Genomic DNA, 27962 nt, shown 5'->3' with positions numbered 1-27962 from the left:
ATCTTTAGTCATTAGAAGTGCAACTAAGGAAAAGCTCGTATTAAATGACAACTCCCTAAGTAGCAGGAGAAGATAGGAGATTCTGAGTTAACATTTAGCATCTCAGAGGGAGAGAAGCTATTGTGCCAGGGCAATAGGTGCAGTTGGTAAGTTTGCACCTGGTACTGCATTTGGGCTTAGCTGCTATTGTAGATCAAAGTCCAAGGACACGAAGGCTAGGACATGCTAATAATCCTAGGAAAAAAACAACTCTCTTATTGTTCTTTGGTATAACTGCTAAAATGACTTGCTCTCAATCCAGGAACATAATTGGCTCGATTAGTAGTTCTACATGAAAGAAACAAAACAGCCCCCCTACATAGCTTTTGAGCTATAAAGTGATTGCAGGCAGGAATTTGTTAAGAGAGACCACAACAATAAGAGCAGGAGACAGAAATATGTTCTCAGTATAGAAGGATTGCAAATGATCTTTGATTTTAAGATGGTCTGCCCATTCAAGGCTTATATAAGGCTGATTGGTTATCACAGAGCGTATTAAAAAACTGAGTGTGAGCACAACTTAGTAGATTTGTAGGCTCTCCACAATAGTAGTAGTAGTAGTAGTAGTAGTAGTAGTAGTAGTAGTAGTAGTAGTAGTAGTAAAGTTGGAAGGGACCTTGGAGGTCATCTAGTCCAACCCCCTTCTCAGGCAGGAAACCCTATACCATTTCGGACAAATGGCTGTCCAGTTTCTTCTTTAAAACTTCCAGTGTTGGAGCATTCACCGCTTCTGGAGGCAGGTTGTTCCACTGGTTAATTGTTCTAACTGTCAGGAAGTTTCTCCTTAGTTCTAGATTGCTTCTCTCTTTGGTTAGTTTCCATCCCTTGCTTCTTGTCCTACTTTCAGGTGCTTTGGACAATAGCTTGACTCCCTCTTCTTTGTGACAGCCCCTGAGATATTGGAACACTGCTATCATGTCCCCCCCCTCATCCTTCTCTTCATTAAACTAGACATACCCAGTTCCAGCAACCGTCCCTTGTAGGTTTTAGCCTCCAGTCCCCTAATCATCTTTCTTGCTCTTCTCTGTACTCTTTCTAGAGTCTCAACATCTTTTTTACATCATGGTGACCAAAACTGGATGCAGTATTCCAAGTGCGGCCTTACTAAGGCATTGTAAAGTGGTATTAATACTTCACATGATCTTGATTCTATTCCTGTTAATGCAGCCTAGCACTGTGTTGGCCTTTTTGGCAGCTCCGGCACACTGCTGGCTCATATTTAAATGATTGTCCACTAGGACTCCGAGATCCCTCTCACAGTTACTACTATTGAGCAAGGTACCCCCTTATACTATACCTGTACATTTGGTTTTTCTTGCCTAAATGTAGAACCTTACTTTTTTCACCATTGAATTTCATTTTGTTAGATAGCGCCCAGTATTCAAGTCTGTCCAGCCTTCCCCACTGCCATGTAATCATAGGAACTGAGCATATAAAAAGGCTTTCAAATTAAAATGCCTTGGCAAGACTGGATGGTATCCCTTCTTGAGAAAGGAAGCCATATAGCCCTAATTGATATGCCCCAAAAGAGAGTATCGGTTCGCTGTTCTGATTGATTAATCCACTTATCTTTGTCTTTCCCTTGAAGATCATTTGACCAACTGTACAGGATATACACTCACACCTTTCTTGTGCGTGCAAGTGTAACTATGAAAAAAAATGTACCTTCATATTCAAGCAATCCAGACATAGAAACAATTCAAGGAATATGGGATTGATTTTTACATGTATTTATTGTACCTGCATAGAATTTTGCAAACTAGTTGTACCCTGTTGTCTTCCAGGAGCCTCAGAAGAGTTGTTTGCCCATCCATTGTTGATAATTTCCCATTCCTAGATGCCTATTTCCCATTTCATGCCTGCTGTGATACTAGTTTCATACATGAGAAAAGAATGTCTCATATGCAAACATTCACAAAGCATATTACCTTAAGAGTTTAAGTCTAAGCACTCAAGATCTCCAGATTTCCTGCCCCTGCACTAAAGTATACATTACTTATCAATTTAACCAAATGACATTGTTGAGGCAGATATTAAAAAAAAGGAGCAATGTCTTATCTAGGACATTTTGGGTAACTGAAGTCCAGTTCACCAAAGCTGAGCAACTTCACATGGATTTTTTAACTTCTAGAATGTTCCCAATACCCCCCAGACTGCAACTTGAAAAACATAACTGCTTGAGTATCTCTGTGGATTTTTATAGTCTAAATAATCTGCTTTCATCTTTGAGGGGAAACACCTGCATGATTCTAGTCAAGAAACAACAGGATGAGGATTTACAGTCAAGTTATAAAAATTGCTCTTGGCTGTTCAACCACAAACTCAACTTTTAGCCAGCTGTGTCAAGTTAGTACTACTAGAGCAATCTCTCAACAGTAATCTAAGACAGCTTCCCTCAGCATGAATGGAACATGGAATGTCAAGCTATAGCCTCATTTGAAACTAAGCAAATTGAGATTTGGTTATTCCATGGGAGATTTCCTGGGAATCTTATGTATACCATTTTGAGTTCCACTAGATGACAGCAGAGCAAAAAGTAGTAATGATGATGCAAGAAAATGTAACTGAACCAGAATGCATAAAATTAAGCAATATAGCACCAGTGTTCTGGTTGCTGCACTATCAATTATTTGATAGGCTCAACTCAGTCTGCTAATTTCCAGCTACAAAGCCCTATGGGACTCAGTCCCTGTGACATTATTTACAAAAACATTGCTGATTGGATACACTGGTATTGCATTCTTCCCAAGAAGTTATGTTGATGGTGGTGGGAGCCTCTCATTTACTAAGCACTAACTTACTTTCAAGAAGGGGATAAAGTCATCTTCTTCTGGCAGATGCTGTGTCAATAGATGGATGTGCTAGGCTGCCTTTTTTCCACCTGGTTTGGTTTTATGGGATTTGAATTAGTCAGTTTGGTGTAGTGGTTAAGGTACCAGGCTAGAAACCAGGAATGCAGGCTCTGGTCCTACCTCAAGCATGAAAGCTGGCTGGGTGACTTTAGGCCAGTCACTTTCTCTCAACCGATGATGTCAGGCTCAGGTGACAAGCCAGTTGATCAATTCTGTTGCAACCAAGAAATCAACTCTCCATTGATAAAATTAAAAAAAATGGACCCTGGATTTGCAGGAAATGTCTAGTCCACTTCTGCTCAATGAAGTTGTATGAATATATGGGACTGTTTTATACACCTATTACTATACACCATTCACTGTAAACCGTCTAGAATGTCCAAAGTTGGTAGTATATAAAACAGTAAATAAACCACCTTGTTTTGAGAGCATCTTGTCCTTGCGTCCCTGTCAATATAGCTTTTTTAGCAGAAATATTCCCTACAGCATTCTTCACCACAAAGTAGCCTCCATCAGGTCCTATAAATATCCTGTTACACGGACACTGCAAAATTCATTCACTTACTATGAACTCATCTTGATTCTGTGAAAAGGTTACAAATGTAGCTATGTAAGACTGTAATTCTCATTCATTTTTCAGTGGTGGTAGGACAAAGATTGTTGCTCATATAAAGTTGGCTACGAAAAAATGTTAACTAAACTGTGGGACAGGCAAGAATCTGTTTTTCTATTTGAGCTAATGTTGCAAAATTCATGCCTACAAAGTTTGCAGAAGAGATTCAAGTAACTTTGTGTTTTCTTCTTGAGGGATGAAAATATTTTAATGTGGAATGCAAAGGTATAGTCTGCTATGAAACAGTAACATTAAAAATGCTTTGAATTTCCTTAGGGCAGTGGTTCTCAACCTGTGGGTCGGGATCCCATTTGGGGTCGAACGACCATGTCATGGGGGTCGCCAAACAATGCAGTCCGCCATTTTCCCCCCCTTTTCCTTAGCTGTGCTACTCCCTTTTATTCTATTGAATGTGACTCTTGAATAGAGTCTAATTCTACTGGCTTTCAAAAGCCAATAGGAATTGTCCAGGCTGTCTCTGCCCTGCTGAGCCCACCAAAAGTCCCATTCTGCAAACAGTGCTGCACAGTTGAGTAGTCCTCGACTTACGACCGGTTGAGTAGTCCTCGACTTACGACCAGTTGGGGGTCGCGGCATTAAAAAGGTTGAGAACCACTGCCTTAGGGCCTTAGAATTAAGGTAAGAGTAAAGGGAGAGCAAACAGGACGGACAATAACAGCAGTTAAAATATAACTTTATTTTTCCTCATTAAAAACCAAAGACAGAAATGTTACAAAAGTATTAAAGAGAAGCACTTCATCAGCAGTCATCTCCCTTTCCAGACCTTCATCTTAGAGCAGGGGTGTCAAACTGCCGGCCCACGGGCCAGATGCATCATAGCAAAACCATGCCCACCCCATGGCCGGCAGAGGCAAAAAAGTTGCAATACATCGCAACACGTCACATGATGTTGCGAGTTTGACACCCCTTAGAGCAGGGGTCGGCAACTTTGGCTCTTTTATGACTCGTGGACTTCAACTCAGGAATGCTGGCTCAGGAATTCTGGGAGTTGAAGTCCACGAGTCATAAAAGAGCCAAAGTTGCCAACCCCTGCCTTAGAGTATCAGAACAATATCTTCTAGATCAGTCAGCAAACCTCCAATCCCCCCCTCCCCAAAAAACATTCTGCAGTATCTATGGAACAAAGCCGAGGGCAGCTTTATATGCATGAAAACACATTCCAAATTATCCTGCCTATGACAGGTGCTGGTGGTTTGTAGGTTAAGTCTAATCTGCCAAAACAGAAAGCTCCCCTTATCATTACTATAGGAAGGCCAAATCCTTTCGGATTATAGATCTTCAACATGTGCACTGACCTATAAAAAAAAATAATCTTTAGGATTAGAAGATAAAAAAGGAACCTCCCCTCTTTCGACTAGAAGAACAATTGCTTTAAAAAAGAAAAACTATTTTGTTGCATGTCAATTTTGACCTTCTTCTCAATAAACCAATTAAGAATATCATCTTACCTTTTATTTACTTAGTGGTTTAAGAAGGATTGTCCCCATCCATCCCTGATTTCTTCTTATATAGACTGGTATAGAAAAGAAATAACTCACCTATTCCTTTATTCTTATGCTTTTGCCACCAGGTTTTATAAACCATCATATTTACAGCTAGGATTAAAAGCAGCTGAGTTAATTCATTCTGACTAGAAAGCTTCTGGCCTTAAGAGTCCAATGATAAAAAGAACCTCACAGCTGTTGGCTATTTTACCCCCATTTGAGCTGTCTTTTTCAACTCCTACAGTCTACATTTTTAATTGTAGAAGACAGCACAAAAGTTTTCAAAACAGTGGTCAAGTTATAGTTTCCATTATTCTTTAATTAAAAAATATATAACACAGGAGCTCTTTCTACACTGTTCTTCATATGATTAGTATGCAAGTTGAGACTGAAATGCCTTTGACATATACTGTATAGAGAAGACAATATAGCACATTGTTAAAACTTATTTTCCTAAATCTCAAACTATAAGCTTCATTGGGCTAGCACAAAAACCTGTAGAATTGGGCTAACTGATTACCTGAATAATTGGTATCTCAGATGTCAATGCAAAGCAGAAACTATCACCAATGTGTAGAGAGGAGCTGAGCTTGAAATATATGGCTGCTTCTGTAAAGTTGCTCTTATTAAAACATGCCTTTTTTCTGCTTTGCCCATTACTCCTACCAGCAAAAAACAAAATTAAAAAGACAGATCATGATGCAAATACCTGTGAAGTATTTCTTTCCACATATTTATGTCTAACATAACATCCACCTAAACCAGTGGGTTATACATCAAACGCAACTTATAGTCCTATTTCTGCTTTTGTTACAATTTCATAAGTTGTTTAAAGTGGATGCTATAAGACATGTTGTTGGATGTGCAAACCAATCATTGCAGTATTCATTCCAACTTCACTAAAAGAACATGCAACATTCACACGGCTTTATAAAGGATACCCAGACAAGTCAAAGGAAATTATAACTTCTCATTTATTCTTCTACCTGCAAATATCTATCCATTTACTGTATATCCTAAGACTCTGTAGAGCTCTAATTCTATTTGTGCTGAACAAATATACAGTTGTCTCTTCATACTCTACTAATTTCAAAGCAATTCAGTTGCTGCACAGCTCAGTAAGCTTCTTGCTTTACCTTATAACTTGATGGCACAAAACCAAATAAGTTTACCTACCCTGGGAGATGAAGATCGTATGTTTCTAGTCTTTCAGACTCATACTAAAAGCAGAGATCCTTCCAATTCCTGGATAAATCCTAGTGTACTGAACATTCCTACATACAAGGAATAATTCTCTTAGATAAAGAACAAGAAAGCTGCTTACTGCTGGGGTTTTAGCACATGCGCAGTTGCTCATTTATAATATATTGTGAAGATGCTCTCAAGCTGAGCTCAACTCCTAGGACTGCATCCATGCTATTTTCTTGGCAATGTTATGGAATTGGTTTGTGATGTCCTTCCCCTTTCTTTCCTGTTTACCAATCCAGCTAACAACTTTGAACTGCTCAGGTGGTTCTACATATTAACCAGGCCTTACCCAGTTTCGGTTCTGAAATAAGTCAAGGTTGGCTAAATGCTACCACTCACTGAAGATCAGTTATAAGGGTAATATGCTCACTCCATTTATAAGAAACCAGCCTTCTGTGAATCAATAGTATCTTGATAGTTGCATCGCAATTTATGTGCCTAGCTTGGTTGATGCACATACATTTCCTTTCTGACAATCTTCAGAAATTATAATGGCATGTAAAACAGACAAGAGTCAAGACACCAATCTCCTGATACCAAGGATCCTGGAACCTATTGCAGATATGTGCTCTCCATGTCCCTTGGGCAGCTGGTTGATATGATGATTCCTGAGACTTTTGAGTACATCGTTCAGTAGGCACATGATGGTTCTTCAACTGGAGCTATTGGGCTCAAAGGCTTCAAGGTGCTCAGGGATTGGAAGGCAAAAATCGATGGATCATACACAAAGTGGGGTGAGGGCCGACTGCTGTTGATATGCTGCATAGAGAAGAAGAAGAAAGATAATTACTAGTTCCCATAGGATAAATGAATGACAGCAGGTGGGGAAGTGATCATCCATTATCCATTTGTTAAATTACAACAGGGGTCACCAACCCCTGGGCAACAGCCCACTACCAGGCCTTGAGCCTTTTGGAACCGTGGAAGTGGCGAGTAAGTGAGCACATCCCCACTCACACAAGCAGTGGGTAAGCACATGCGCCCACCACTCACGCAAATGGTGCTGTGCGTGCAGAACCATTCTCTCTCCCCCCCCCCCCACTGATCTGCAAAGCCAAAAATGTTGTGGAACTCGGAAGTAATATATCACAATTGAAGCGATTCAAAAGCTTTATAATAGTAAATTAGTAATAAATCAAAATCTTTAAAAAGGTTGAAGAAAGGAAAGCAGAAAATATGTGTTAAATACATAATATGTATATAATATGAATGATGTCCTAACAGTAGTTAAATCGTGACTGCAAGTTAAACTTTCTTATTATATGTGATATTTTGGTTTAAAGGTTACTAGGTAGTACTTTATAGTACTAGAAAATTCCCTTCAGTGTATATTTATATTTTTGTATTTATTCAACAAGAGAAGAGCAATTAAAGAATTAGTACTAGAAAATAATTATTGATCCATCCCCAACTTTCTATCCTACACTAGACCATCAAAACTACACAAAATCTTTTCATCAAAAATCTTCTCACAATTTAGTGTCTTTGCTTAAATGCTTTCATTAATGTTAGAAGGTCGTGAAAATGAATTAAAGAACTATTTTTTTAAAAGCTCAGTTATAATGACTTAGCAGTAACAGCCTTATTAGTTATAAATTACAATAAATTTACATAGTCGTGACAGAATGATACTCTGCATGGGGCAGGAGTATGAGGGGAATTATTGTCCAGCCCATCTGAAGGACAGAAGAAAATAAGCCACTGCTTACTTTACTGTATATATAAAGATGAAATAAAAACCCAATAATAATTACTGGAACAAAATTGTCAATCAGATGATAAAAAGTAATCAAACCAAAACATCTACTTCTCTCATTTTTTTCTAGCAGCAGCTTTATTTTACAAAAGCTGGATCAGCATTCTTTGAAGAGAATTGAACTTTGGGTATAACCAGATTAAATTTTAAACACATTGCTTATTCTTTTCCTTTTTTCCCACCTCATTACCAACTCAGCACAGCTTCCCAAATGCCAGAGTTTGCTTAACCATTTTGGACGCTAGTCTTTTTACAAATGATTTGGATTTTTAACAAACAATTAGCAGCTCTTTTGTCTAGAAGTGACCTCTTACACTTCAGGATCATGTTGTCATGAGGTGATCACTGTATCCAGGATTTCACTCCTGGATACTGCACATTCCTTAATGGGTTTTGATTTAAGAGGTCGTGAACGTTAAGTTCTTCTGTATGACTGAGCCAAGTCAAATCTTTTTGTCTGATGGAAAAAGGTCCGTCAGATTATCTGCACCATTCCTTCCTTCCTAGTCTTGGAAGAGACATTTCATTTTAACAGAAGGTACAACTCAGCAGTTTGACAGCCTGATCAAATTACACATTTAAATATTCTTTGATTACAATATAAAGGATACTGCTTGCATGAACTTTAGAGTATCTTTACTCAGCTCTAGCCAAGAGGCTGCTTCCTGATGCAATAGGAACATTACTTTTGGAGAAAAAGGTGGGGGTGTTATTGATTTGACTTGTGCAATAAACTGTAGCAAGAAACAGGAGAGATACGCTGAGTCAAAACTGGAATAAAGTCATACAAGAAGCGGCATATGGAGAAACAAACTTGTTGATCTATTGTAGCACTTTAGATCTAATTCATTTATTATAGTACAATTTTTCATGGACTACAGCTCACTCAGCCTTCCTTGAGGGTATACATAAGCCTAACTAGTTATGGCATAACTAGTTATACATTATATATACACAAATATATATACATGCATTTCTTTATGGACCCACTAAAATCTTTTATATAATGGTTGTTGTATTGCTGAAAAAGTTTTCCTTTTTTAAAAAATTACATAAAAGCATGCTATTGAGCATTAATGCTAGGAATGCCGAATTCTAATTTGCCCCAAAGTGCCACAGTTTTTCAGGTTATAATTCTAATAATATGTAATTATAATAGCATATAATTACATACCATTAATGGTGGCTGTAAAATAAAACCCACAAATACATTAGTTAGCATTTTATGAATGTTTACACAATCATTTGGTTTAGAGACCTAAACTGTTGCATTTTTTTCTTGCCCCATTGTCTTTTCCAAATATGTATATTTTATATCTGTAAACTTTTGCAGTTACGTTACTTTGATTCAGTTTTGCCAATTACGTCTGCAATTCTGCCTATCAGTTAATCTGCAAACACATTTTCAGAGAAAAATAAAATCCTAATAATATGGATGTTTTTACATACAAGTGTAGCAGAAGATGGCATAGTGGACAGCTAAGTTATCCATTCTCTCTCTTGGGTTTTGAAATAAAAATATGTGTTTCTGTTTTAAAAGTCACAAAAGTAATTGGTTGTAAATTCTGAGGGTCAATATGAGAGTACATTCTTTAGCAAGTTGAATCTGCTGGACAGAGGGAGGAATTAAGTAATCTGAAATCTAAATTATTGAGACTGAATAGTCCAATATTGACATTCTCTTTTCCAGTTCTATATCATGTAGAATGTCTGGCAACAGTGAATGGTTTGATTTTTTTTTATACCTCCTATAACTATTTTAATATAGGTGCTTCCTAAAATTTAGATATCCCCCTCCATATGATACGTTTCAATCAATCTCAAGTGAACAGAAGTCGACTCCTCTATTTGGTGCAGAGTCAAACACATTTTTTGCCAGTTTGAATGCATAATTACTATTTATGCATAACTGTTTATACATTCAAAACAAGAAAACAGTGTAACCAAACAATATTTTAAATGGAGAAGCTCAAGTTCCTGGACAATTTACTTTTATTTTAGTCTTATCAGTTGGCCTTTTAGAAAATACATATTTTATTTCTTATCAAACAAAGCAGGGGAGATCTTCTATAAATGGGTATTTGCAAAGGCAGCCGACTTCTCCAAATATAAAAACCTTCAGAGATTTTTGCTATAAAAAGAGTTTTCTACACTTTGTGAGACAAGTAATATTACTTAGCCCTGTCTTGTATTAAGAAGGAATTTCAGCACTATCAAACAAAATCTTTGTTATAAAGCAAAACATTTATAACACAAAATAATTTTAATATGAAGTAGATTTTTTTAACAAAAACGCCTCATTCAGATAGCAAATAAATAAGGGTGAACCTTCCATTTCAGTTGGGCAGTTGAGTTCTTCTTATTTCCCCATCCTTAGCTTTGCAACCTTTTTATAAAAATCATACCTATTCTTTCAGCTACATTTTTCAAAAACTAAGGACTTTTGTACAGAACACTAATATATGGATTTTTGCAAACCAATTTTTTGCAAGTTCTTATTAGTATATAGTATATTTTGTGTTTGTGATATTGTGTAAGGCTTTGCTGTTTAAAAAGATCATGATTTTGCATACCAACTCCATTTTGTTTCATACTTTGGCTCTGGAAGGACAAGTTAGGACAGTGTGCAGATAAATGCAAATCAAATGAATTTCTCTCTCCCCTCCACATGCCAAGGTGCCAGCTTATGGGAAAAGAAACTAGTGCTCAGCCTAGAAATTAACCAACTATAGCTCTGTTTCATGAAATCATATCCAACATCCTCCTACACAGCCAGAAGGCTTGGCTAACAGCAAGAACACAGCAGGAGAGGAATATTTTAAAAAGTCTCCATTCACCAGCCGCCTGCTGTGGCATTATGGATGGTGTGTGCTCTGGCAGGCCTCAAAGTTGGAGAGTAACATAGCAACCTTTATTTAGAGTTAAAGGGGCAGAATTAATCATACAGATTTGTCCTTCCCCGTGCAAGGAAGCTGCTTGCCAGTACTCTACTGATAGGGAGGCAAGGAAAGTGGACAAAGAGTTTGGCACTTCTCTTCAATGAAAAATGGCAACCAACAGGATCAGTGAACAAACAGCAGCTGGAACTTTTGGCTGCAGGCAAGCAATGGAGCTAATCCATCAAGGAAAGGGAGAAGAGAACCTTAAACTCTGTAGTGTGGCATTGCAGAAGTAAAGCCAGGACCAGTCTTTTATGGGGTCACATTAATGGAAAACACAAGATTTCACAGAAATATGGCTCATTAAACAAAGTGCCAGTTATGATGAAAATATTCAAGCATGGAAAATCAAAAAATGTTGGATTGTTAGTTGGTTTGAAGATACAGCATTCTATGGCTCCAAAATTTTGACTTTGTTTTGTTGGTACCATTCTGATCCATGAAGGTTCCATGAGAAATATATCAAGTATATCAATATATATCAAGTAAAGAAATATATCGAGTAAATATTTCAAGTATATATCTCCTTAGATATATGCCCATTTAACATATCCCAGTTAGACATAAGATAGGTCTGAGGGCAAGTCACAAGAGGTCTCTCAAGAAGAAGATGGATAAAAGTAAGACATGTACCACCTACGAGGTGGCTCCTCTGCTTTGGAATTGCCTTTCTGCCCTTCAGTTGGCATGTTAACAACATAAAGGCAAAGGAAAACCTCTCAGTGGAGATGTAATTAGCCTGCAAGAAGAAATAACAGAAGAGTAAATATGTCATTCAGGGTTGAAGTATGGAGTTCTTGGCTGCTCTCTGAGCTTAGCTGTCTACTTTCAGACGTGGAGCAAATCTTACTGTTAGTCACACTGGTGATGTTGTTTACCTAGTTGGGTAAAGTAACATATACAAACAAGCAACCAAACTCAAAAGGCACCAAAGACACCACAAGAAACATCACTTGTAATATGATTTGTGTTATGATCATATTTTGTTCTTCTCTTTATAATGGATTTTCTTCCTGACTATAATAATAATAATAAAAAACTTGAAAGAGTGGTGGAAAACAGTACAATAATTCAAATAGAAACAGTATTCAGTGCCCGTTTTAAACCTTAGTGAATTTTACAGAAAGTTTTTATTCTAAAAATCACATTTAGAAGCATATTTCTCCATCCAATAGTAGACTCTCTGTGAAAAAGGGGAACGACTAGCTGTTTCTCTATTAGATTTTTGGTGGGCTGTAAGAAACTATTTTAAAAACTATTGTTACCAAAATTACCTTGTAATGCTATCCTTGAAATAGTGTAAATGTAACACTGTAACACTGAGGTTCTGACCAATCTTCAGCCAATTCTCTGCTCTTTATGGCATGCTTGCCACTTACTAGCCTTGTGCAAAGCACGTACTCTCTTTTGCAGTCTCATCTAGCATATGATTTATCAAAAAACAATCCAGACAGACATAAAAGTTTACCAATTCGAAAATGGAGGACATGTAAAGAATAATAAGCCATTGGCAATATCACTTATAATTAAGGAAACCTTACTGTTTTTCCATTGTATTTATCATTATTTTGGAGCTCTCATTGATCAAAGAACTCTGTAGACTACATAAAACTATAGAGAATAAAATACAAAGCATTGATAATCCGGTATGTAAAAAGCTTGGCTGTTTCTGCTTCTGACCTTGGGCAGACAAACTTGTTACAGCATGAAAGACACCACAAGAATGCAGAAATTTGCTTTTCTTTATTTTTACAATGCCAATAGCCTGAATGAAGTTTTTTTGTGCAGCTTTTTCAATTTGGTGCCCTCTAATTGATTGGGATTGGGATTCCAGTGACTCCAAAGTACAGACAATGCTGACTGAGCCAACTGGAGCTGTATTCTAAGAAACCTGGAGGTAAAAAAAAGTCTATATTTGCGCCTAAAGCACAAGAGACTATATTTTGAGGAACCACAAATCTACTTCTCACTCAGTTAAAGACACTTTCTTATCATCCCCCATTAAGATTTCCAATGGTTTTAGAGGTATTATCCTAATCCTAACATTCCCTTCAAAGTGTATATCACAAATAAGCAGGAAACAATTGTATTAGATCAGTAAGGATTTCAGACACTCGGGGATAAGACCATTTCCAATCCACATTCTAATGTTGATCTTATACTCTGCTACTTTTTTAGCCCACCCACAGACAAAAATAAGCTGACAGAAAGCCTCATCTGGTTTAAATCAGCTGTAGATATGTGGCTGTAGATGAAAGCCAAATCTAGCATTCGTGGCTGGGGATTAAGCCATTGGCCCGACTTGCTAAACCACTGCTTTATTCAAGCAAGTCTTTTCTCTCCCCACTCCCCATTATTTTATTCCTGGTTTGGTTGGTTGGCTTTAGGTCCTGAGGACAACAATGGTAGTGCCAAATACTCAGTGGTGGGATTCAAATATGGGAACAACCAGTTCTCTGTGTGCATGCTGCTTCTGGAAGTCCATTCTGAGCCTGGGCAACAAAAAATTAGCTACCGGTTCTGCCGAAGTGGTGCAAACCGGCTGAATCCCACCACTGCAAATATTGCATCCTTCTTTTGCAGGTCTTGGAGGTACTTGTTACTACCACTCTACTGAATTATATTATTTGTAGAATCAATCAGTTATCATATTCGATAACTGAGTATACTTTTCATTTTCCCAGGTGCATTTTAGAGCAGCTTTTTAAGCAATTGTTTCTGAAATTCTTTTGATTATCAAATTATTGTTTTAACTTCTACCATTAACTTGAGGAAATACAGGGTATCAACAATTTCATAATTACAGAAGAAACTGCTAGTCTGATTGGCATCAGCAATGTTCCACTGGCTTGTACTTTATTTCCAATAAGAGAGTTTTCCCTTCTCTTTATGTGATCTCTCTCTCTGCTTGTACTGGCAGATATAATCTGATATTATGTCCCTCACTAATTTGGAATTGTGTTCCAGGACAGTTCCTTTACCCAGACACTTTCTAAGCATTCACTTCTGGCAATGGTTCAAGTCCATCGCATTGTAGAATATCTGGCATATTATATCCTTTAAAATGGTTGAATTAAAGTTCCAACTTACAATATTAGAAAGGATAAATACTTGTTTAGTTCCCTCATAGGGTAGTTGCAATGTTGCTGGGGTGGCTTTATGTGAAAAGGTCAAATAAACATGCTCATGTCCTCATTAAGGGCAAAAAAAACCCAGAGCTAATGTATTTACAAAGTTGTCAGGTGGCCACTGGCAATTGTACAAAGGGATAACTAGACAATGCCCAATCTTCTTTGAAAAGCTCTTTACAAAGAGAGGCTTTATGCTCCGTTACACATAACCAGGGATATTAGAAAATTAGCTGGATCTTGATTCTTACTCACATCAAGACAAGATAACCGTAGCTTTTATTTATCCTCACTGTCTTTGCACTTAAAATGATTTTGGTATGCTATATTACAAAAAGAACATTTGAAACACAAGTAAAAAATATATTTGTATGTGTTTGTATCAACGGAACAGACTGGGATATTTTAAAATATGTTCTACTTGTAAATTGGCCTGGTAACAGATAGATACCTAATTCCCTTACATGGATAAAACAACAGAATTGTGACTCAGTAGCTATCTGCTTTCCCTAATTTGGGAATGAGGACAATAGGTCATTAACTTTTCTTATTTTCTCTGGATTTTGTGATCTTTGTGGGTCCCAGAGAAGAGCTTATGTGCACTACTGGAATGCATCTTCTCTTACTTTCATGCATTTGGTTTCTATTCCAAAGACCTCTTGCTTGTACGATCCAGCAATGCTGCTTTCCCTGTTTTTGTAGCCAATTATACAACTTCCCAAGAGAATCATGATGGTTGGATGAAAACTCAAGACTATCTGAATGAGGTTAGGCTCCTGGCAAGCAATGGAAACAGCCATACCTTTTAGCCAGAGGGCTAATGTAACAAATTGTTCAGATACTTCTGAAATGAAGTCAATGTTAATTCAAAGAGCTCATGAAGAAATTTCTTTTACTGCAGAATAGAAGTATAAACTATGAACATGCCAAAGAAGTAGGAATTCAGTACAGTTGAAAGAATATTTAGAATTCAATTTTTGATATGATTCAGTCTAGAAAGTTATCAAAGAGGAAGCAATGCCATACAGGAAGCAATATTGTATAAAAAGTCCCTGGCATAACAAATATGGGATTATAGCCAATTTATTCCAAGACGGTCATTCCAGATAAATTGAGACTACAACTTTCTAAATTCTCAGTCAATACAGCAGTTCTTGAAGCTATAATTCCAACATAATAGAACACTTCAGCTGGAGAAGAGGGCTCCAAGAGAACCAGTTTCTTTAAGCTCCTAATATTTCACAGCAAAGTAGATTTTTTGTTAGCATTGAGGCTAATTTTACAGAGGTCAATTTGGAATTTCCATAATATCCCATCAAAACCATATTAAGAAAACAGCATCTATATTATATTGACTCAGACCTCTTTCCTATTTAAGTATAGTTCTAAAGTAACTAAAGCACAGCAGGCTATAAGCCATTTGCATCAAAATAAATAAAAAGTCTCCATTACTATCTGCATTTAAAGTCCTTGCTTAAAAATCTCAAAAAGTGCTGCCAGTCAATACAGTATGACCAAAATTTTGATTCAATGTAAGAAAAACTTCCAGCTCTCCAAAATTTCAGACAGGGATCTTCTCTGGTCTTGCTGGAAATTCCAAGAGATAAATCTGTATTCTTTACCACTGAGCTATAGAAATGTCTGTAGCACCAGCATTCTACCAACACAAGCTTTGAAAGGGTGTAGCTTTGAAAGGGTGCTGCTGGCACATGTACTTCTAAGACTTTATGGCCTTTATATGTAATGCAAATCAGATGCTAACCCCAAGGATCCACAGCACAAGGAATGAATAGTTTCCTTATGGCTAATGTGCAATGAGTGAAGATGTTCATGCATAGAACACCCAATAATTTGCATTGGTTCTAAACACTGCACTCTCATAAAGCTAAGCCATCCAAGGCAAACAATATTATCCATTCAGAAAGGCATTAGTGCTGCACATGCCAGCACAGTACACTTGCCTCTGGAAAAACTGCTTTACTGGCAGAGGTCAAGGATAAGAATCTTGGGTGTATTATTATACAGCAAAAGGATTAAATGAAAAGGAATCAAATTCCCACAAGCATCACAAAGAAAAAAAAGAACACTGACAATTTACTACCTCTGTAGAGAAAAACCTCTTTCTCCCAGATCACTGGATGAAATTTCCACCAATTTATTCCCAATATATTTGAAAAACAGTCATGTAATCTCCCCTCCTCCAACACTATAAATGTATTTTTATATAAATATATCTGTTGTTGCATTTCATTTATTCTTAATATCAAATATGTGCAAAATCTCTATGGGTTTCTGGGCATGCATAGATAATTTTGAAAAGATATGTCTAATTTTTCCTATCCAGAGATAAATTTCAGAAATGTTATTGTGTTTTTTTTTTCAGTGCAGAATTAAGCCATACAAATCACTTATGCAGCAAAGCATCAAGGGATGCCAATTATCTAGATTTCCATAAAGCATATTTTGATATAGGTATGTTTATTGACAAGTGAACAAGAACATTCTAGCTATTAAATAGATTAATAGAATTTCTATCTGCTCCAACTTAGCCAGTTCATTTACTGAATTTAGAAAAGAAATTGTTTATGCAAATATATAGAACAAAATTGTTTTCATTATTGCAAACCCATAAGAAAATTAACATGTGGGTCTAAGAATCACATGCTTGTAAAGAGTTTCCATCACTAATTCCAGCCCTGTTCAATAGTGGCAATTTGCTGCTGGAGCACTTTTAATAAATGGCAGTTTATCCTCTGCTTAAAAGAAAGTCTATAGGTTCCCAAGACAGCTTGTTCCATTGCTGAGCAGTTCCTATTGCCAGGAAGTTCCTCCTAATGCTTAGCCTAAATTCCTTTGCTTTTAATTTGTTTTCGCCATGCTCTCCACTGCATCAGAAAACTAAATTCTTCCATCACCTTTATATACAGCAGTCTTCAAATATATTTAGGAGGCTGTAAATCTATGGTACTCACTCTCATCTTTCGGTACAGAATCTTCATTGTATAAAGCTATTTTCTCCACAATTTTTAAAGTTTCCAATTACTCATTATTACCATGACAGAAGAATAGCACCTATAAAGGTTTTTATTTCATATCATATTTTCAAAGGATCTTGTTCCATGGCCTAAAAGGTCATTTTCCAGATGATTTCAAAAACGTGGTACAAATTAAGCCCTTGCAACAGTTACCTTATAGATCATTTTTATGCATGATGCACTCAAAGGCTACATGGCATTTTTTAATTCACTTTTGCTTCCACATTTTTAAAATGGCATTTTTGCATGCCTTGATTTACTGGGTACCGCCTTTGCAGGTTTTAGAAGAAAAGCTAGAAATAGAAATCATAATTACGGCTAGGAAAACAAACCTCTTTTTCTGCTTTAGGTGGTAATATATTTGCTGGTGAAAGAATAAGAATAATCCTGCACTGCTTTGAAAAACAGAGCAGACTCACATACACCCAAAAGGCACAAATCTCTCTTTCTCTAGACCTAAGAATGCTATGGAGAATTGTGGGCCACAGCAATCCATGCTAATCTGGGAACAAATCCCTTTCCTAGTTTGCATTTTGCCTTAATCCATAGAAATGTATTTCCTTTTTCCTTTGCCTCAGAGATGGAAACAAGTTTTCCAAATCCTTTAAACTTCAGAACGGTGAGGTTTACATAGTGAAATTAACATCTACAGTAGCATCATTTAGGATCTATTTAATTGTATTTTTCTCCTTGTCCTTTTAAGAAAAAAAAATCAAGGCAGGGTGACAGATTGCAGAATGGCTTTCAGAAGTGAGTGTCCTATGGGGCAATATGAAGATGTGTTCTTGAGCTTTACTTCAGGAAATCAGAAGAAAGAATAGCCACTATGCAGCAGTGAGCAAGCTAACCAAATTAGTTCCCTTACAAAAACTATGGGAAAAGCATGACATTATAGAAAAAACATTAAAAAGTTCTGGTTATTTGGCAGCAATCTGCTGCAAATCACTCAATAGTGATTCATTAGAACTTCCTCAGTTATCCTCCATAAAAAAAAAAAAAAACTAGCAGAAAACATTGGCTGACTTAGGCTAGCAATGTCAAAAGGCTCTGGCTGGGGAAAAAAGGCCCAGACAGATTAGGATTCTGCTTCCATCATTAAAGGCATCTGTCAATTTACAATTATCATAAACAAGATGCCTTTACTTGGCATCTGCATCAATCCATCCTCAAATTTTGCTCTATGTTCACAAGAAGTAGAAATCACAGGATGAAAGGTATGGAATTTGAGTATATTTATTAGATTTTTATCCCACCTTTATTATTTTATAGGTATCTCAAGGAAGCAAACATATATAATACTCGTCTATGGAGATTCTCAATCCTCCAGATCATGGTTGTCCCAAAAGTGTTTTTCCAAAACGCAACTGGACTTTTTTCTTCAACTGAAGAAGCTTCTTGGATGAGAAGCGAAACATTTTCAAGGAAAAAAACAAGAAAGTCCAATTGTGTTTTGGAAAAGCACCTTCGGGATACATAATACTGCTTTCTCCTCCTATCTCCCCCACAATAATAACCCTATGAGGTGGGTTGAGCTCAGAGACTGACTGGCCCAAAGTCACCCAACTGGCTTTCATACCTAAGGCAAAATTAGAAATCATAGCCTCCTGGTTTCTAAGTCAGATTTTTAACCAGTACACCAAACTGACTGAAATTAAATTAAGTTTATTAAATAATTATTTCATTTGTAGAACTACAGGCTGTGCAGAAATAATTCCTGAAATGCTTCCACAGTGTACACCTCTACCCTATTTCTTTATGGGGACCAATTTATCTATATTTTCTAGTTGCCTTATTTTAATGCAGAGCATTTAAGGACAAGAAAAACAGAAAAAGAGTGCAAAGTTTCAGTTTTAGGCAAAACAAATTCCATTTATTCTGGGGGTTAGCAAAGGTATATAGTACCCTGTTTTACAGAAATAGCATTTCAACTGGAAAGTATACCTCAGCTTGTGGATATTGAAAGCTTAATACATAGTCACTAAAATGAAGTACTGTGAAGAACTGTTCAGAAACTTCAGGAGTCCATAAGAAGTTGACATTGTCAATTTATAATTTCTTTCCCACGGGTTTTTGCCATTTTTCTAATTCTATATTGGATCCAAAAAATTTTGCCCATCTTATCATTGTTTCTTTAACTTGTTCGCTTTCCATTTTCAAATGTAATAGAAAATTATAAATTTACTTAGTTTCTCATCAGAGGTTAATAATATCTTATCAAACAAGGTTTGCTCCATATAAAATCCATAGTTTAACATCTTTATCATATATAACTTACATTTGTAAGTATGCCCACCATGATAGATTGATACTCTGATTTTCCATTTCTTGTTTAGATTTTAAGTTCCCTTCAGAATTTAGAATATCTCTGTATGTCCGGATTTTTTCAAAATTGACTAAATTTGGATGTACGAATGCTTTCATTGTTGAAAACCAACCTGGAATTTTCAGATATATTTTACATTTTATTTTTTCCCATGTTGATAATAGTGCATTTCTTATATAGTGGTTTTGAAAGTACTTATGGATTTTATTTTTCCCATACCATAAAAAACTGTGCCACCCCAGTTGTAAATCATGTCCCTCCAAACATAATAACTTTTTCCATTCTTTTACCCATGTTAATACAGATGCTTGATAATATAAGACCCACTCTGGCAAACCAAAACCTCCATTTTCCTTGGCTTCTTGTAACATTTTCATCTTGATTCTAGCTTTCTTTCCTTGCCAAATAAATTTCAAAATTAATGAATCCTTTTCTTATAAAGAAAATTTATATAAAATGTTTTATAGATGGCACTTGCCACCAGCAAGATTAGCAAAAATGTTTAAAAAATGTGTCAGATAGATGTTGGAAATGCAAACACAAGTCGGGTACTTATTACCATGTTTGGTGGATATTTGCCAAAGCAAACAGTTATTGGAAAAAATGCATACGTGGCTAGAAAAGATGTTGGGAAAATATGTAGATTTTAAATCAGAACTTTTTTTATTAGGTATAATGCCAGAAAAGACTGATAAACAAAGCATATATTTGATTCTATATGTAACAACAGTGGCAAGAATTATATTTGCACAGTATCGGAAAAATGAAGAAATATCAGATGAAGAAATAATTTAAACAATACTAGAATGTGCGAAGATGGATAGACTGACTTTGAGGTTGAAAGAAAAAGAAGAACTGAATATTATCAAACTTGGGACTTATTTTATCAATGACTCGAGGAAAGATTAAGAGATTAGGAATTAAATCTGTATTAATGAATGTAAACTCAGACAACACATTTGTTGAAAAAGTACTATTGAATGTACGAAAAAATCAGTATTACTTTACTGATTAATAAACTGCAAAGCAAGTACATTATTTTCTATTGTTTCCCTCATACAATGACAAACATAGTTTCTCCTTCTTTATAACAGGTCTATTGATAGAGCAGATATGTGTTTTTCTCTGGTATTAAATAACTAATATTTCTTATTCATCTCAAATATATGGCTTTATACACACCTACATTTGGCTTAATTATTCAGAAATGTAATTCAAGCTGCTGGTTATCTTCAAGAACTTTTATTCCAAATAGAAATTGCCTGCCCCAGAAACACTTTCTTTTATGGTGTGGTGGTGATGAGCAATTTCTACAGGAGGCTCCCTTGTGTGAAATGGAATCCATCCAGAATAAAACCTGTACTCTCCTAACATTTACAAAGTGTTTAAAAACTTGCCTAGTCCAAAAGCTTTTGGGAACCAAAGCAGCTGTTAGGTGGCTGTACCTGGTACAATTTAAGGTCACTAGTAACATGTATTATTACTGGTTGTGATGATTAGATCGGTTACTCGCATTTGTTTTATGGTTACTGCATTTCTTTATGTTATTCTATCAGTATGCTTGCAAGCCATTTAGTGTTACAGTGATTTGAAGTGGTGTATAAGCTTTCATCAAGAAAATAAATGGCTTGAATATAAACATCTTCTGAAATGTTCTTGTGACATAATGGAGCAATAATACAATCCATCATTGGCTAAAGTTAAGCGACTTAGGAGAGGGTGAATTAAAAAACATGGATTTTGCAAGAGCTGAGTATAAAAAAAGGAAACATATGTAAATATACCATCGTCACTATTATAGGAGTATTACCTTCAGTTATTAAACTATCCTACTAGTTTAACCTATAACATTAACTTATCCTATAATATCCTAATTAATGTATTTCTCTGACTATCCCAGCTTAATCTTACAGCCAATTTTTTTAATCTCCTTACTTAGATTATAAAAATATGAAACCTCTTTTTTCTTCATGATTGACGATACTGTGCTTATTTGCTACCTTCTTCACCTGAAAGGAGGTACTCAAAATTTCCTCTGAGGCAATTAATAGTTGAAGAACTTTTACATTTTAAGCTTTCTACTATCTAGGAAACTATGGCAACTATGACAAAAATGTGTTTGTTTGCAAATTTTTCAGAGCAAATGAATGACATGCTAAACATTGCTTTCCAGAACATAAGCAGAGCAAGGACAAAAAAGCGGGAGCTGAAACTTATATTTTAAATATGAATTTAATCACATTTTCATTCAATTAATCAAGTTCAGTTAATATGATTATCCCCTCTACATTTAATTCTTTGCACTTCCCAGTCTATGTTACTAAAAACCAAGAATTTTCACAAGGGAACTGGAAGGCCATCAGCTGTGAATATTTGCTCTACGGAATGTACATGATTTTGATACAACTGAAGGAAGGGAAAAGGAAAATGTATCTATGGCTCAACTTACGCGAATTTTGATGATCCTTGTCTTTGTACCACAATTCTTCTTAAACAGCATCTTCTAAAAGAGAAGCAAAAACCTAAGGTGAAAGTCAGCTGAAGCTTGAATGAGGAATGTAACATCACCTCATAATGAACATCAGTGGCATACTAGAAAGGAGCATGAAGAGTGCATTAAAATATTTTTTTAAAAATCCCACTTTGAACTTAAGGGGTGTTATTGTGTTGGAAATGGGGAGCAGCTCAGAATGACTGTGTGATCTCCAAGTGAGATAGAAGAAAAAGAGATTAAATTTCTTCTGGTTGCAGGTATTACCAGTTGGTATATAATAGGACTCCCTTGGTGATAACTCACCTTTTTTATGTTATCCTGTTATATTTTACTCTTGGTTAACTAAAATGGCCTTCCACACAGCTGTGTGCCTGATATGATTATCAAGATGCAATTCATTCTAAAAAAAAATCGCAAGCATTTTCCTCTATATATAGCCATTGTGATTCCCTACATACTCAAATTTTAAATATTAGTTTAGCAATATTTTTACTCTTCCCTAAACAATTATTTTTACAGTGTTCACTGAGGAAAAAGACCATTAAACCCATTTAAATCCATGACACAGGTTTAAGGAGAAATCAACAGTTTAAAAAAATGAAATGACATAAATTTTAAACTTTAAAAATTTCAAAGGACAATCGCTGAATTATGCCGTTGTAAGACAAAAGATGTGTCCTCTGAACGTTGGTTCTTCCCTTGGTATTTCTCATGTAATGGAAGTGAGATAACAAAAAAGCTACTATGTAAAGGTTTACCTGCCTTTCTCCAATTGCATCCTAATTGCCCACAGACACTGCTACTCTTGAATGCCAGAGCTCATAAAAAGCTCAATGAAAACATCAGTTTAATGAAAGACCGTATCAAAATGGAACCATTATTACCACAGTATATCCCCCAATATTTTACCCTGAAAGATTATCATTTAGGCAAATAAGATCTATCAGAAATGGCATATCCTCATTTTCCCATCTTAATTAGGTTCAAAATGAACTCAGAAGTTCACAAGAGAAACTCTACTATCAGAAATCCAGTTTAAAAACAAATTCAAGTTAAAAGCAACTCCATGTTTAGAAACCTATCTAATTACAAATTAGAACAAGGGGAATTGTTCCAGGTAAAACAAAGTTGATAGAAAGAAACAGGAATCACCCAGGATTAATCCAAAATTAGCCCTGAAAAATTGATTCAGATTAACTAGCATCTGGAATTATTAACTGACAATGTTTTATAAGTATCTTCTCAGCTGGGAAATATAAAGCAGAGCAATCAACCAGCAAATTGTGGGCAAAGGAAAAGTTTTGGGGAGATTATCTACAATCAGTCTGCTGGATTACAAGAAATAGAGCATATACTTTCTATGCTGAAGGTCAAAGGATCAATCAATGGTCAGCTTCTGCAGGTACAACTGGGAAAGACTTGGCTGCAATACTGGAATCAATCAGTCAAAATTGGTAACACTGTACTAGGCTAGGGGGACTTCATATAAGCCCAATGCAGCCATTCCTAGACAATAATTAATTCATAGTTCATTGCTCAGACAAAAAAAAACAAAAACAAAATTAAAAAGAACAGAGCAGACTGGGGTAGTGTAGGAAATGACCAGGCTGAGCCCGAGGGTGGAGTCAAATGCATCATTAGTTACCTTGAAATCCATTGACTCTCATTTGGTGCCAATTTGCCTTGTCTGTTAGTAGTACAGATTCTTGTGTATAGGTAACATGAAATAAACTTGTAATACTTTTGAAAGCAATCCTGGTTCCCAATTTCTTGCACCTGACAGTTGGTGGGTGAGATTCTGAAAAAGTTAGCAAGGAAAATGCACGCAACTATACCAATCTCAGAAACCTTCATTTTTTAAAATAAAGATCATGTTCTGATTGGCAACATACACTATGACAACAATTTTGTAAACAACCATACCCTTAAGGGAGTCATTTTGTAATGATACCCAGAGTTCCTGTCAATTTTTTTTAAAATGACTGCAATCTTATACTTTAAGAATTCCTGTCTATTTGTCCTTGCTCATTATATTTACATTTTCTTCAGTGGAACATGAAAACTTACGTGGGGAAAATATCTAATTAGGACCTCATAACATACAGTTACAACCTGCTTTTTCTCTACCCCTATACATTTGCTGGTTGCTGAAATGCAGTCACTTTTTATGCAGGGCTAAATAGAGCATTGTATGAAAAAGTTAGTGCTATCTGCTACTACTGAATACTAGCGACTTAACATTACATTTCTTGCTATCTTTTTGTTGTATGCCTCTTAGAGAAGGTATTGCCCTACTAAGGCAATCTTAAAAGCTTTTAAAATAAATTAATTTAGCAGCATCTTAATGCGCCAAATTCTAGTAAGTAAAGCTCCTACTCCCCCATGCCAGGGAAAAATAGTGCCAGCCACTTTTCTAGATCACTGACTATTAAATGCAGCAAAACAAGATCCCATAGTTGCCAATTCTTATTCTGCAATGTCATGTCATAACGTATCTTCCCATTTTGTTAAGAATTTGTTTAAACTATTTATATTAGCAATAGCTGGGGATGCCAAGTATTTCTCCTTGAAACTTCCTGCATCTGTTCTTCCTTATTTAGCAATGTGAAAGAATCTGACATAGATTTGTAAGGGAATTGGTCTTATCATGACTGCACATTTACAGTAACAGTAAAAAAAAAAGTCTGATGTTGTTTTTATTCTCATCAAAAATCTGCAAAAATATACCATGTTTCCTTACAGAAAACAAGCATACCATGAAAATTTATATTAGAATAATTTATGTATATTAAAGAAATTAGCATGTTGAAAACTCCAGTAGGGAAATTTGGGGATAAAAAACTCCGGTGAAGTCTATAGCTGACTTTTAACTGAAGAAAGCACAATACAATAAAAATGTATAATAGTAACACCAGATTTATAGAAGTATTCATATTTATTAGATTTGTATCTTGCCTTTCATTCAGAGCTTGAGACAAAATGTACACCACTCAATGATCAGGGATGGCAGAGAGTAGATTTGAAACTGAGTTGAACTCAGTGGTGGGATTCAGCCAGTTTGCACCAGTTCAGCAGAACCGGTAGCTAATTTTTTGTTGCCCAGGCCCAGAATGGACTTCTAGAAGCGGCATCCACACAGAGAACCGGTTGTTCACATATCTGAATCCCATCACTGGTTGAACCCAATGCCAATTCAACACTTTAGCTAGTATACCACTATCTTATGTTCACTAAATCAGTCATCTCCCCGCTTTTTGCATCTCTTGTCCTGCCTCTAAGTATCTGCTTGACATGCATAACAGCCCACATTAATTTCTACTGTCATGCAGTAGAGTCACCCAACAGCTTCTCCAATGGTTTCAAAAGTTAACTGTTGCAAAGGCCACAAATATTACATTTGTTTGTTTGTTTTCTGCTTTTATTAGCTTTACAACTAACTCAAGGCAGCCAAACATATCCAACACCCCTTCTCCTCCTATTTTCTCCACAAGAACAGCCATGTGAGGTGGGTTGGGCTGAGACAGAGTGACTGTCCAAAGCTACCCAGCTGACTTTCATGGCTAAGGCGTGACTTGAACTTGCTTTAGCACTAGATTTAACTCGCTCTTATCCTGCCCTCATTTTATATACTGAGCATCTGCCCTCATTTTATATACTGTATGTACCAGCCTGGGAGTTAGGCTAAACTAGGAGAAGTTGAAGTCAAAATCACCAGCTGGCTTCAAATGAGGATTTGAACTTTGAACTCCCCAGTCCCAGTTCAATATATTAACTATTACACCATGCAGACTCATTGTGAGATAGCAAGTCATACCAAGAAGGGTTAATATCAAATTACTTCTTTCCAATCTTATTATCTCCCCCCCCCCCCTTTATGCCTTAGACTTCTATTGCTTTTAATGAGATGGACCAGCTTTTTCCTCACCAAGTCGTTCAGACCTTTCCAGCAATCTTTGATAGCCATTCTTTCTCTTTTTTCTCACCTCTTTAAAAACAGTTCCATCCCCATGCTTCATTAGGCCCTTTTTCTACTTCTCCCATGCGCAAGCTGCATATATCTATTCTATTACATATTTCTCCTGAATACCACATATATTATTACTTTGTTCCAATGGCTTATTCAGCTTGAAACATTCAGAGGGCCAAAAGTGATTTTGTTGAATCTTAGGACATGGAAAATGCACAAAATACACTGGTAAGTTATATCTCCTGAGTCAACAACCATCATACAATATTCCATATACAATAACACTTAGAATTTCACAATCAGTTAGGAAGTTTTTCCTTAATTCCAGGTTGCTTCTCTTCTTGAGTAGTTTCCATCCATTGTTCTTATCCTGCCCTCTGGTGCTTTGGAAAAATAAGCTGTTCTTTATGGCAGCCCGTCAAATACTGGAATACTGCTATCATGGGACCCCTAATCCTTCTTTTCTCTAGACTAGCCAAACCCAAATCCTACAACCATTCTTCCTATGTTTTAGTCTCCAGGCCTTTAATCATCTTAGTTGCTCTTCTTTGCACTTTTTCCAAAGTCTCAACATCTTTTTTGTAATGTGACCCAAAACTGGGTGCAATATTACAGGTGTGGCGTTACTAAGGCTGTATAAAGCAGTATTAATAGTTTATGTGAGTTTGATTCTATGTCTCTGTTTATACAATCAAGGGTTGTATTAGCTTTTTTGGCTGCTGCTGCATACTGCTGGCTCATGTTTAACTGATTGTTCACTAGGATTCCAAGGTCCCTCTCACAATTACTGTTTTTGAGCCAGGTTTCATCTAGTTGTATTTGTACCTCTGGCTTTTCTTGCTACAACAATTTGTTAAGTCTTTTAAAACTAAAAAAAAAAAAAAAACCTATTACTGTAATAGTTTTTTTAGGTATTTGTTATAAATCAATCAATTTGTTATACAGAAGTTAGAAGTTGAGTGGAATAAAGAATTAGAGGGTCCCATATTGCCTAGACAATGGGAGTGTGTCTCAACTTCTATAGGGAGTGTTAATGGACTTTATGTTATTACTTACACAACAAAAAATAATGCTTAGGAGTTTATTGGACTCCCATTACACCTGTACAGTAAAGGATTATTTATGACAGTATAATGTTGCAAATGCAATAAAACAAAATTTTAAAAGACATGTTTCTACAATGTGCTATATTAAACTACGTTTGGGGGGAAAATAGTGAAGTATATAATTGTGACTGCAACAAAAGCTAAAATTGTCAGAGTATCATATTCTCCTGAATTACATATCTAGTATGTGAAATTTGACAATTGGACAATGAAAATAGATTCTCTGTGCCTTTACTATAGCAAAAAGATTGTACTGCAACACTCAAAAGATGAATACATGGCTCCATTTACTCAAAGGACTGAGGACTTGCTCACACATTATTTATGAGTGAATAATGAATAATACACAGACTTTGTATGGATAAATATAATAAAATATGGGACTCATTCATACAAATATAGTGGATTTTAAAAAGCATCATAGTTATATAAGTGTATTAGAATTATACACACATATATCTGCATAATGTTTACAGATAATAAAAGGAATATATCTGTGTTTTGTTCCTTCTTTCCCCTTTTTCTGTTACTATTTCAAAAGCAATAAAATTTATGTTAAAAACGCTAGAGATTGAAAAGCTAAGTTTCTTGACAATTCAATCCTGCTCTTGCCTACAGGGATCAAACTAAAAAATGAAATGATCATACAACTCTTATACTTTGCCCATTCAAATATATTACTGCTGTGTTTCTTTCACCTAGAGATTGGGGCATTTGCAGATTTTTCAGATGGGAGAAAGTCCACACTTTCTGAAACCTCAGTTACAAAAAGCCAAATACAAGCCAACCAATCTCTCCCTGAAAGATTAGAAGAAAAAACAATCATGTGTTTCCCTCACCGTATTTTCTATAATGCTAAAATATTCTAGACAACCTAGGACCTGTTGGATCAATATTTCAGAGTTATTTCCATGTGGGAAGCAGGCAGGGAGCCTTAGAAATAACAACCATGTGACC

The 27962-nt window shown here is 36.0% G+C and overlaps 2 protein-coding genes across 5 annotated transcripts in view; both read right to left on the bottom strand.

The window, feature by feature from the left end:
- The window catches only part of SUPT7L (SPT7 like, STAGA complex subunit gamma), a 77628-nt gene extending 71359 nt beyond the window's left edge, over window positions 1–6269 (bottom strand). Inside the window, exon 1 of the mRNA XM_039337069.1 lies at window positions 6186–6269. The gene's annotated coding sequence lies outside the window, so the exon portion shown is untranslated. The remainder of the gene's footprint in view (window positions 1–6185) is intronic.
- A 592-nt stretch (window positions 6270–6861) lies between these two features.
- LOC120305356 overlaps window positions 6862–27962 on the bottom strand; it is a 61610-nt gene continuing 40509 nt past the window's right edge. For 2 of the 4 annotated variants that reach the window (XM_039337073.1, XM_039337071.1), the window contains exons 4-5: window positions 21888–21941; window positions 6862–7016 (exon numbers count right to left, since the gene is read on the bottom strand). In XM_039337073.1, coding sequence (XP_039193007.1) covers window positions 6888–7016; window positions 21888–21941 — 183 coding nt within the window. In that variant the 3' untranslated portion in view covers window positions 6862–6887. Of the gene's footprint in view, window positions 7017–21887; window positions 21961–27962 lie in introns of those variants that run through there. The other 2 variants (XM_039337072.1, XM_039337074.1) reach the window with 2 other exon arrangements.

The sequence above is a fragment of the Crotalus tigris genome, unplaced genomic scaffold, assembly GCF_016545835.1.
Source record: "Crotalus tigris isolate CLP2741 ecotype Arizona unplaced genomic scaffold, ASM1654583v1 scf7180000017668.6805642782:7212621, whole genome shotgun sequence".
In the NCBI taxonomy this organism is placed as follows: domain Eukaryota; kingdom Metazoa; phylum Chordata; class Lepidosauria; order Squamata; family Viperidae; genus Crotalus; species Crotalus tigris.
Note: the sequence above shows the minus strand (reverse complement) of the source record. Positions and strands in the feature narration are given on the sequence as shown.